A 13,024-nucleotide genomic window follows, 5' to 3' on the forward strand; every position below is an offset into this window, starting at 1 on the left:
ATTATTTATTTACATGGCTTCTTAATAAGTAAGATCTTTTATCCTTTTTGTTGCAGTATTTGAAAAAAGAATTTGCCACTTATTTTAAAAACAGTGGACTTAGATCTATTGTTCTACACGGACCAAAGGGAGAAGTCGAATGTAAATTGATCATAAGACATAATTCTGTTAAGATTGGAACTGGCTGGAAAATTTTTTGTAATCTTCATCAACTTTCTGCAGATGATCATCGTGAGCTATTTTTTGAAGTTGAAGGTGATAGAACAAGCATCCATATCAAAGTTTTTTATCCATTAAGTTGGTTTTAAATTATAACATTTTGTATTTTATTTTTGTTAATCTTTATATATATATATATATATATATATATATATATATATATATATATATATATATATATATATATATATATATATGAATATATAAGAAGATTTGAAGTGGACTTATATTTTGTATGCACTTATTATATATATTACTCTCTGTGTTTGCTTTTAAAGATTTACTGTGTATGAAGTTAATTGTTTTCTTCGTTTTATGTTGACGAGTTTTTTAAACGTAATTATTTTAATTTTTAAGTTTTTTATCAAATTGATTAAACACTGTTATATTTTTATCAAATAAATCTAATACATTTAAATCTGTACTTTAAACAAAATATCAATTATTGTTAATTAGATAAATAAATTCATTCAAATTAATTGTCATTAGATATAAAATTTAAATGTTACACGTCATTAGAAGACATTAAATATTACTCATTCATTTCTTTGCAGAGAACCATTTAACGTAAATATTAATTATAAAGTATTAAAACATTCGCTTTCCAACATCATTGTATAAAAATCTTTAAATCTTTAATTTTTAATATTCAATTAATATTACAGAAGTATGAAACATTGTAACACATTGGAAATCACAATAAATAATGCTTTTAATTAATTTAAAATCAACTTGTCTATCAATATTTTCCGCATTAATTTTTGCACTGCTCGAGATAATGATGATTGAACTCCTCGATCATCTCCCACACTTATTCATTATTTGAACTGATTCAGCCGATTAAATTAATTACGATTTCGGGTTCCAAGAGACGTTTAAGTTTTTAAAACATTTTTCTCATTATGTTTTTCACTTCTCACGAGAATGATGATTGCACTATCTGTTACACCGTCATACCTCTCTCATTGTGCAGACTCTTTGACTGCTATACTTAATATTTTTTTTCAGGATTACGCCAATTCACATTTCAGAGCTCATTTACGTCTCCAAATTTCCACTTATCTTCTCTGCTTCACCTTAACACCATTACACTGCGATTACCAGCCATCCACTGCCATTTGAAGAAGTTCTTATCTATTACAGAAAGGTATGACTGTTAAACTCTTCAATTTGTATGAAGAACACCCTTTTATGAACTATACTTCTCTTCATCTCCTATATCTTCTCGCCATCTTTCTTTCTCGCCATCTGCTATGCATGTTTTTATAAGCAGACTTTTTTATAATCGGTTTTGATCATCATCTTTGTTTCATTTTTCTAACCAGACGTTTTTATAATCGGTTCTGATCATCATCTTTCTTTCATTTTTCTAACTAGTCGTTTTTATAACCGTTTCTGTTCATCATCTTTCTTTCATTTTTGTAACCAGTCGTTTTTATAATCTGTTCTGTTCATCATCTTTCTTTCATTTTTTTAACCAGACGTTCTTATAATCTGTTTTGTTCATCATCTTCAACAATTTCTTCTACATTTTTAGAGTGCGTTTAGTTTTTTTTGCCAATAAAAAAACCTATCTTACCAATTTAACAGATGACCACTAAGCAATGCATCCTTGGTGAACAATCCATACTTGCCTCAAAGTGGAAGGGTGGATTCTTTACTATTTTCATGGAAGACCGGGTTTTTCTGAACTTGCTTTTTATACATTATTTACCATTATTGTTCTCTGATTTTCGTTAACTAATATTTTTTTTATATTGCTTTTATTTACAAGGATTTTGTGTTCGTCAAACGATTGTTTGTCATTCAATTAGGCCATGAACTGGGGCCACGTTGGACTATTTCCGATAAAAAAGGACATGTTCACCATGTTACCTTCAACATGAATACTTATGGTCCGCGAATTACTGATGGCTGGGTTGATATAAGAAAGTTTTATCAAGTCAAACCACCCAAACTATGTTATTTAAGGCATACTAGAAATTCTGCTTTTGAAATACACTTTTACGATCACTGTTTAGAATCAAGTGTCCATAAATTCCTAAGTCATGTTCGAACAAATGCTCCTCTGATAAGGTCTAAGTTAATTCATTTTGAGTTCCGGCTTTCTAAGTACAACTGCAAAGCAAGCTTTCTGGTGATTTTTTTTTCTTTTTTTTGTTCATTTCTTAGAATCTGTACACAAAACTTCATGTATTCTTTTTAACCTTGAGACATCAAAAATCATTTCTTTTTGATATTATTTCTTCTATTTTTTATTTGCAGGATTTAAATTTAGACTTACGTAAATATTTTGCCAACAGTCAGCTCTCAGACATTGTGCTTTACGGTCCAAAGGCATGAGTTGAATGCAAGTTGTTGATTAGAGCTAGATCAATGAAGATAGGAAGTGAATGGAAACATTTTCGTGAAGTTCATGGACTGGAGGCAAAAGATTTAATTCTTTTTGAGGTTGACGGTGAACAAGCAAGCAAGGATGTCAATGTTCTTCTCAATATAAATGATTATTATCATGGCCTATGAAGAATCGATAAACAATATTACTTAACAGATTCATAATCTGTAATTTTTGTATTAATTTTTTTGGTTTATTATTATATTATATATATGTATATGTTTAACTATTTGTATTTTCAACTTCTGCAAAGTTATTTACTCTTAACTGCTCCATATCTTCTTCCATATACGAAAATCTTTGGCATTTAATTATTGTCAGACACAAATTATATCATCTCTCTGCGTTTTTAAAATTTATTATATTAATTTAAATATAACACTTTCCAGAAGATTTTTCATACACATCCCTTATAATACTTATTTTAATTTCTAAATATTTCAAAAACTTTTGAAATATGGTTTTTCAATGTCGATTGATATGACATTTTCCACTGCTTCATTATGTTTCGGTATCTTCCACCTTCCACGAGATTTTCTTCTGTTGTAACCATCCGTCATTTCATTACATATTTAATTGTACTATTTATATTTTTTTATTATAATTTTTAACGTTATTAACTTAAATAATCCAACACAGTTGCTTCTCCTTGAAGTTTCTAACACAGTTGCTTCTCCTCGAAGATTCTAGGGCTTTTGTACACCACACTTTTATTTGACTTTTTGTAGAAATCCAACACAATTGCTTCATCTAGACCACGTTTCACAGCCATTAACGGATTCTTACAAGCCATTGACGTTTCTAGTCATCAAAGGTATGTACTTCATTTGTTTCTATATACAAATATAGTAGTTTTGTTGTACATAAGAAATGAAATGAGATTTGCAGTTCTGAGTTTTCGTCTAAGTAATTAGGGTTTGCTATAACTTTTTTCTACATTTCTTCTTTCGTGAATGCTTTATTCACCAGTATGTATTTGGAGTTTTTCATTCTTTCCACATTACTGATTCAATTAATGGTTCACTGCTCAATCCATCACGCCAACAATTTATGTAGTCACTTTAAAGTAATCTGCTTCATGCTTTATCTTCATCAGAATGCTTCTCTATTAATTTTCCTTTTCTATGAAACTTGTGAATAAATCAATATGAATATTTAATTTCTTCTAACATCAATAGCTGTTTTTTTACAGTTTTCACCAATATATATTGGCATGACTTCTGTGAAAAGGTTAGTACTCCATGTTTGAAGAGTCCTTATTTGAATATATTCTACTTTTTGCTTTCTTCTACCATTTCAAATTTTATCAGCGACTAACATCCGAACCTTTATTTTTTCAAAAATTGTCATATCCATGTTTTGATTAATCTTTACACTTCTTTTACTCTTCTTTGACCAATCAAAAATAGATTCTAATATAGGTGCTTTGAACCTTTTATTTGGTTCTATTTTTTTTAGTTGTATGAATTACAATTTTGTCTTATTAGTTCCTATTTTCTCTATGTAAGTATAAATATGTCACGAATTTAATACTGACTTTTTTACTTCTCATTTTTCAATATTGTTGTGAGTTCAACATGTCTCTCTGTGAAGTTCCAAACCAAAGCCAGAACGTAAGCGAAGTAACTCCCCAGAAGGAAAATTGGAATATCATCGTTAGGGTCATTCGTTCATGGTTTGTTCCTGATTTCAGTAAACAGAGGTGTCCTTTTTCCATGGAGTTCGTTATTCAAGACAAAGAGGTTATTATTCATGTTATTCTTTACATGCTTCCATTACACGTACTTTAGTTTAGAAATTCGAATGAATAAAATATGTGTATGTTAAACATATTTATAGTTATATTTATATATGTTCTATTGATGTGTTTCAGGGTTCTAAAATACATGCTTCAATTAGATGTACTCTAATTTACAAATTTCAGAATGAGATTTCTGAAGGCCATGTTTATGCCATACAAAATTTTAGTGTGGCTCCGAATTCTGGAATATACAGAACTACACACCACCCTTATAAGATAAATATCCAGTTTGGTACAAAAGTTTCTTTGCTTAATGTTAACTTGGTTCCTGATATGAAACCACAATACACACCTTTGTCCTTATTGACAACCACTGCATTTGATACTGATTATTTAATTGGTAAGTTAATATTTTTAGTTCCAATACTATTCATATTTTTTTTATAAACATTTATTGTTAAAGTATATGATATAACATTTATGAATGACATTTTAGATATCTTGGGATTACTGGTCGGAGTGGGGACTGAAAGAGAATTGCAAGTTGATGGAAAGACAACAAAATTAAATGTCATAGCAATAGAAGCTGATGGGTATTCATATCTATACTATACTACATTCCTTTTATATTTCTGTTCAAATAATGATTTCACATAACATTTTTTTAATCTTTAGGTTTCAAATAGAATGTACTTTGTTTGGTATTTATGTGGATGAACTGAATGTATTTCTTTCAAGTGGAGAAGTACAAAATGCTGCTGTAAGTATAGAATTTGCGAAAGTCAAAACTTTTCAAGGTAAAATTTTCTTATTACTTTTACAAAGTAGTTAGTACTACTTATTCCATGTTACTCTCACATACACTATATTTTTAAATATAGATAAGGTTCAAGTTCAAAATTGTAAGTTCTGCACCCGTATTAAGTACAATGTTAACTTCAAGGAAGCATCTGAACTGAAATCAAGGTAATATTCAAATTGTTCTTCAGTTTATTCAAACTTTATAATCCATTTTGGTAACTATATTTTGGTTACTTTATAATGCAAATTATCCTTCATTTCCTCAACTTGATCTTTCAGATCTACATACATTCAATAATAGATTTATTGTTTATGAGAACAACTATATTTTGTATTCCACAGAATGTTTGAGAACAATGAATCTCCCTCTCAAGGATTAACGCAACTTTCTCAGAGTTCCAAAAATACTGTGGAAGAGGACTTTTTAACACTTACACCTAGGACCACCATTCAAGGTCTAAAAGATTGTAAAGAGGTTAGAATAATTTTTTTTTATTTTTTATCAAATTTCGTTGTTCACAATAATCTCTTCATTAATCTTTTTTTATATTTAAAGGTCACCACTTACATATTGTTTGGAACAATTAAGCATATTTTGGGTGACGATGACTGGTGGTATACTGCTTGTGTGTGCAACAAAGCTGTTTATCCAGATTCCAAGATGTTCTTTTGTGAGAAGTGTAACAAGCATGTTATAAAAGTATTTCCAAGGTTAACTTATTGTTTATTAATATTAATGTGGATTTAAAACAACATTGTAATTACAACTTTTGTTCATTAATTTTTTTATTCAATTTTCAGATATAGGATTAAGATCCGAGTTATTGACTCTTCCGATTCAACCACATTTGTCCTCTTTGATAGGGATGCAACCACCCTTTTCAAAAAAACTTGTGCTGATATGTTAGACACTCATGATAAGGTATACTCTTCAATATATCCACTTATATATGTAATTACACAATCTTTAATTATTTTGTTTTTGTAGATGAATGCTTCTAGAAATTTGCCTAAGGAGTTTGATGAGTTAGTTGATAAAAGTCTGCTTTTTAAAGTCGAAAGTAGGAACGATCAGAATTTCAAACTTGAGCAGTCTTTCAGAGTGAAGAAAATATGTGTTGATGATGATATAATTCAAAAGTTCAATGATTCTTCCATGAAATCTGTGGTAAGATATAATTTCCGATGTAATTTGGTAGATTATAAATTTCAGTTATCTTTGTCTTTTTTATAATCTCATTATTTATACCTATTTGAAGGATGTTTATGCTGGGAATGGTGAGTTTAGCAGGGAAAAAATGCGTGTAGTCAATGAGTCCACCGTTGATATTGCAGAGGTATACAAATGATATAAATTTTATTTTTAATGATGTCTTTTTTATTAATTTTATTAATGTTATCAATTTTGAACATGTACTGTAGGATTTATTAGTCTGGTTTACCAAAGAAACAATTGAGTCTGGATCCCAATCACCTGAACTAATCAAAGATAATCCAACCAATGATGATGCTAATAGTTCACATAAGAGAGAATCTGGAAAGAAGACTGCATCACTTGAATCCATCGAAGAAGACAATGTTCCATTGAAGCTTTTAAAAAGAAATATTAAGAAGGAAAAAGCAGTGAATTGAGATATGATTTTAGTTATTCTATTTCAAGACAATTTTTTTTATGCATTTCATTTTGGGACTCTAATATGTCTATGCATCGTTTTGTCTTTAATTTCATCTGAACTACAACTTATATGTTCAATTTGATGATAACTATATTATGCGCTTGTGGGTTACATTATTTTGAATTATATTTTTTTCATACGCTGGTCCATAAGATATTTTTGACATTTTTCAATTTTTGTCAACAAATATGACTGCCAGCTACATCAAAACTTATCAAAATTGATGTTATTTTGTAGCATGATGTAATTAAAGTCATAAATAAAATATATTTTGTGAAAACTTTTGTGACTCATAAATAAGATATATCTATTTTTTCTGAAAACAGAATTTATAAATGTCGATTTTTTACAAAAATTCCTTTTCATAAATAAGATAAATATGGCAAAGCAATTATCTGTTGACAGATTTTAAGTTGTCACAACATAATTGGATGCCATATACAATTTTGAGTCACTTATCTTCTGTTAATTACTAACTTAGTATCAACTTAGAAGATTATTTGTTACTTTGTTGTCGATGAATACAATTTCTAAACCAGATATAGTTTGGAATTCTACTTGGAGTATCTTATGTGATGGAATTTTGTACCAAAAAAGAAAGGAGATGAACTTACCAGGTATTTTATATTGTTTTTTATTTAATTTGCTATAGATATATATATATATATATATATATATATATATATATATATATATATATTTTAATTGTATTATTTACTTCCTGCAGGTCTTCAAATTCAGACTGCTGAATTACAAAAAATATGTCTGCTGGAAATATAGGAAATGCTAATGTCAAATGGTAGAAGTTTCAAAGATTATCCTTCATTACCTCAACTTGATCTTTCAGATGTACATACATTCAATAATAGATTTATTGTTGATGAGCTGCAATATAATAAACAAGACATGGCGAAAGAACATGACAGTTTGTTTAAAGCACTGAATGATGAACAAATTCATGTATATCAGGATATCATGACAGCAGTTCTTTCAAAGAAGGGAGGATTCTTTTTCTTATATGGCTATGGTGGTACAGGTAAGACTTTTATGTGGAAGACATTGTCAGCTGCTCTAAGAAGCCAAGGCATGATTGTTTTGAACGTAGCATCAAGTGGAATTGCTTCTTTATTACTTCCTGGTGGAAAAACAGCACACTCTACCTTTTGCATCCCACTGTTAATTAATGATGAATCAACTTGCAACATAGCACAAGGTAGTCTCAGAGCAAAACTTCTTATGGCAACCAGTTTGATTATCTGGGATGAAGCACCAATGATGAATAGAATGTGCTTTGAGGCATTTGATAGAACACTAAGAGATATTATGCGAAATGTTGATGATGCCAATAAAGACAAACCATTTGGTGGCAAAGTAGTTGTGTTGGGAGGTGACTTTAGACAAATTCTACCAGTTATCAAAAAAGGATCTAGGTTTGATATCATAAAATCAACAATCAACTATTCAGAGTTATGGAATTATTGTAAAGTGCTAAAGTTATCCAAGAACATGAGATTAAGTACTACATCAAATACTCAAACATCCAATGAGATTCAAGAATTTACTGATTGGATATTGAAGATTGGAGACGGAAAAATGGATCTAAATGAGAATGGTGAGTGCATGGTTGAAATTCCAGAACAACTCCTGATTACAAACACAGATTTACCTTTATTGGCATTGGTTGAATTTGTTTATCCTCAATTTGTGGTTAACATGTTGAAGCCTAATTATTTTGATGATGGAGCAATTTTGTGCCCAACAAATGATTCTATAGAGCAAGTAAATGATTTCATGTTGTCTTTAATCTGTGGTGAAGAGGTGACTTATTTAAGTTCAGATACACCTTGCCAATCTGATGAACAAGATGAAGTCCAATCTGAATGGTTTACATCTGAATTTTTAAATGATATCAAATGTTCAGGGATACCAAATCATAAACTGAAGTTGAAAACAGGTGTTCCAATTATGCTCTTGAGAAACATTGATCAAGCGAAAGGTCTATGCAATGGCACAAGATTGCAAGTGAACCATTTAGGCAAGAATGTAATCTCTACAACTGTAATTACTGGAAAAAACATTGGTGACAAGATTTTTATACCAAGAATGGATTTAGTGCCATCTGATTCAGGGTTACCTTTCAAATTTCAAAGAAGACAGTTTCCGATATCGTTATGCTTTGCAATGACGATTAACAAAAGTCAAGGACAAACACTTTCTAGAGTCGGCCTTTATCTTCCACAACCTGTATTCACACATGGCCAACTATATGTTGCTATTTCTAGAGTCAAAACCAAAAGAGGATTGAAAATACTTATATTGGATGAAGATGGAAAGGTAACAAACACAACTAAAAACGTTGTGTACAAAGAAATTTTTGAAATTCTTTGAAAAAGAATAAATTATAGGTATGTCATTTGTAATTTTTTTTTTTTCATTTCAAAGCTATTATAAATATATATCAACTTATTTATGTTATGCTCTGCCATGCAGGAAAATCATGGTACAGAAAAGGTTGAACAAAGAAATCGTTGTGTACAAAAGGAATTTATGAACTTGATTACCAAACGAGACATTCTAGGTATGTAATTTATTCTTATTTTAACAAAGTAGTGTATTAGTCATATTTTTGTTGTTGGTGGTTGAAGATAATATTCAATGAAATCAAATATTAACTTGACATACCACTTTAATTACATTCTAAATTGATTTATTCTATTGATACACTTCAACATCTTTTAAAAACATTAGATTCTCATCATATAAATTATTAAATATCCAAAAACCCATTGCTATTACCCCAAATATTACATGTAAAAAAACCCCGTGCATTGCACGGGTAGAAGGAATAGTATGCCTACATTTGTCGTCTGGTTCATCAGGTTCTCATCACTTATCTTTGAAGCATTTCAAATACACTCTTATTTAGTGCAAATATTTTAATCTTGAATTCACCACTTTCTTCATGCATCAACTTTTTGTATTTTGAAGGTCTTATTATCATTATTCTCTTTTGAAGTTGGTTAGAAATGTTTATATTTATGAAACAGAGTTCATAACTCAAACAGTATTGACTGAAGATCATAGTAAAAATTTCCCGACACTTAATGCATCCATATGTAATACAGACCTAACCACTCATCTTATCCTGCAATCTTGTTTATTGGAAATGCTTAACTCTTTATTATTCGCAAACATTAGTAGCACAAGGGACAAGAATAATACTTACACGCGACAGTTACTGAATTAACTTACACCGACAAAGAATAACAAATTAACAAAATAATATTTACATGCAACAGTTTCTACTGTCGTTATGCTTTATCTTGTCGCTGAATTCTGTCTAAATACGTTATCTCATGTTTTTACTGATGACCAGGACAACAAAAATGATGAGCCACGAAACTCAAATGTTCTTTCCACATAAGAGATATAGCTCTCAAAATCCTTCGATGTTAGTTTGTGAAAAAACATATGAATGAATATTTGTCATTCGATGTATTGTTAAAAATGTACAACTCATTTTCTAACAAGATTATGGACATCGATTTATATTCAATTCACTAAAGAATTGCATATTGAGCAAGTTACAATTTAATTTGTTGCATTGTGATGTCTAAAATTTAAAACTCCAAAAGAAATGGATTATATTTACCCAAAAGCACCACTATAACTATTTTGTGATGGTAGCAGTTCTAAATCCTCCTTATCTTTTAGATTAAATCCTATACAGATATAATATATCAATCGAAATCTTTGTACTTTCTTTTAATTATTTTCATTCTCAAATTTTCACATGATTAACAATATCGCCATCCTCAGATTTGTGGCACTATACTAGTTTTTACGGCCTTTAAGGTTAATTTGTTAAGAAATAAACAAATAGATATAACATACAGTGGATACAAAATATGCCTTAAAACAATCAACATAAATAGAATAAAAATAAAACAAAACAAGAGATATTAACAAATAAAAAAGACATAGTAAAAGAAGAAATAAAAAATATAAATATTTTTAGAATCCATATTTCAGTTTATAATCGATTTAAAAAAAATTAATCAATTCGGTAGAATAAAAGCAATCTAATAATTGGTTTCAGAAACAGTTCTTAAACTTAAATACATTTTCCGTGCTGAAAACCTGATAACCAATCATTCCCTGTTAAGTTTTTTATATACTACTTAGCAATAAAATGGAATGAGCTTACACGAACAGTTAGTGTTGAAATTCGAAAAATAGGTTTCTCTAAATCATACAATTCTTTTTCTTTCGACCCTATATTAAATGAACTTTCTGCTCTTAAAACTCGCATGTTTTCAATTTAAAACATTTCTAAAAGTTTATAATCTTGACCCATGTTGTTGGGCCTTTTAAAACCGTAATTTATAAAAATTAAACTTGGATAATGTCCAAAACATCATCATGGTTTTGCCTAAGACACGTTAAAGTGTAAAATACTTGACGGTTAAACAATCCGGGACTATAGTATAGGGGTGGCAAAACGGGTTAGCTCGACCCCGTCAAAAACAGTTCGGGCCGGGTTGACCCGTCAAACAAAAACAGGTCAATAATCACAACTCATCCTGTATAGGACGGACTAATGTGTCGGGTTGGGTTGGCCCATCCAGTTTTTTTTTTTCCTTTTTTTTAATTTTTTGAAAGCTTTTTAATTTGTTTTCAAATTTTTTTATTTTTTTAAATTTGTTTATATATACATATAAATTATTATTATAGTCATATTTAATAAGATAAAATATTTTTTAAACTTTTAATTGATTAGTTAATGTTTTTAATTAGATAAGTTAAAATAATTATTGAATTTACATATTAAATTATTCAATTATAACTAATAATTCAAATTTAATTTGTAGGTGTTAATGATTTAAATTACAATACTATTATATATTTATACATTTAAAATATATAATATAAAAAATTAATCTTTTTAATTACTTTTATTTTATTTTATTTTTTTAAAACGGTCCAACGGATTAAGACGGGTTGGCCCGTACTTTGGTCCATCAAGTTGATGGGTTGGACGAGATTGATTAGAACGGGCTGAAATCTTCAACCCAATCCATTACTTTTAACATGGGTTGACGGGCTGGCCCGTTGGACCCAACCCATTTTGTCACCCCTACTATTGTTCGCGGTAAAAATAATAGCATATTTATGATTAAGTTATGAACAATTCCCATTGCCTCTTAAACATCTCTTCTCTGAAATCATGTCTTATCAATTTACACTGTTTTGAGTATTTTCATTACTCCATATTTCTTCTATACATATTTTTTTCTCACAAGAACATAAATCCTTCATAGGATAAGCAGATATCAACAAACATTATTAAAGCAATGCATTTAAAGCAAAGCACAACATCATAGAATGAAGTTCCGATGTAAGACATAAGCATATCAGAACATCCTACAAAAGTGTCTAGAAGAACAAGCACTAGCAACATAGAACATATCTAGAACAACATAGATATTGTCCTAATGGAAGATCCCTAATAGAACATTTAGGTACATAAAACCTTTTCTCTTTATCGATGAAAACTTTGATCTCCATTTTATTGACGAGTCCATTACTGAGAGAAATGTCCATATAAATTTTACCGACAATAAAAATTATAAAATTATAAAATTCATCAATAAAATCCATTTTATCGATGCTTTTCTTATCAGTAAATTTTCAGCAATAATGATGAAATTTTTATTAGTGATGGGACTCCCATTATCATAAACTATGCTACCACCTTGAACTATGTAAAAAATAAAAAGTTATTTTATATTAATCAAAAATAGAGAAATAACATTGCATTGTAATAATGAATAAGAATATTCTTAAAATATTTTTTTAGAATTATCATAGAAATTTTTAAAATATTTAAGAGCATTTTAATAAAATTGTTACAATGTTACATATCATTATTTTACTTGAGTTGGAAATATGACAAGGAGATTGAATTTCAAAATGAATATTAAGATGTAAATGTTCAACCCATCATATGATTAGATCTCTTTCTAACATATTTCTAGGGTATAATGTTCTTATTGGATACGAAGAAGTTGTCATTGATAAAAAAAGATTAATGGAAATAAACAAAATCATTACGTAAAATATTTTAAAATTAATTTTTTAATTCTTATTTAGTTTCAGTAATTATTATCTTCTGCCACGCCATTTCTTCAT

At 29.0% G+C, this 13,024-nt stretch overlaps 1 protein-coding gene across 1 annotated transcript; it reads left to right on the forward strand.

Moving 5' to 3' along the window:
• The first annotated feature begins 4,191 nt into the window (after positions 1-4,191).
• Positions 4,192-6,788, forward strand: LOC146880858 (replication protein A 70 kDa DNA-binding subunit B-like). Its single transcript, XM_085668902.1, has 11 exons — positions 4,192-4,395; positions 4,488-4,755; positions 4,852-4,948; positions 5,031-5,152; positions 5,237-5,321; positions 5,499-5,631; positions 5,713-5,867; positions 5,958-6,078; positions 6,145-6,324; positions 6,416-6,493; positions 6,579-6,788. Exons 1-11 carry the CDS (start codon positions 4,192-4,194, stop codon positions 6,786-6,788), a joined length of 1,653 nt encoding a protein of 550 aa, XP_085525028.1.
• The last annotated feature ends 6,236 nt before the right edge of the window (positions 6,789-13,024 follow it).

This window comes from Vigna unguiculata, chromosome 11, assembly GCF_037176805.1.
Source record: "Vigna unguiculata cultivar grain cowpea cultivar isolate G323 ecotype 2 chromosome 11, ASM3717680v1, whole genome shotgun sequence".
Taxonomy (NCBI): domain Eukaryota; kingdom Viridiplantae; phylum Streptophyta; class Magnoliopsida; order Fabales; family Fabaceae; genus Vigna; species Vigna unguiculata.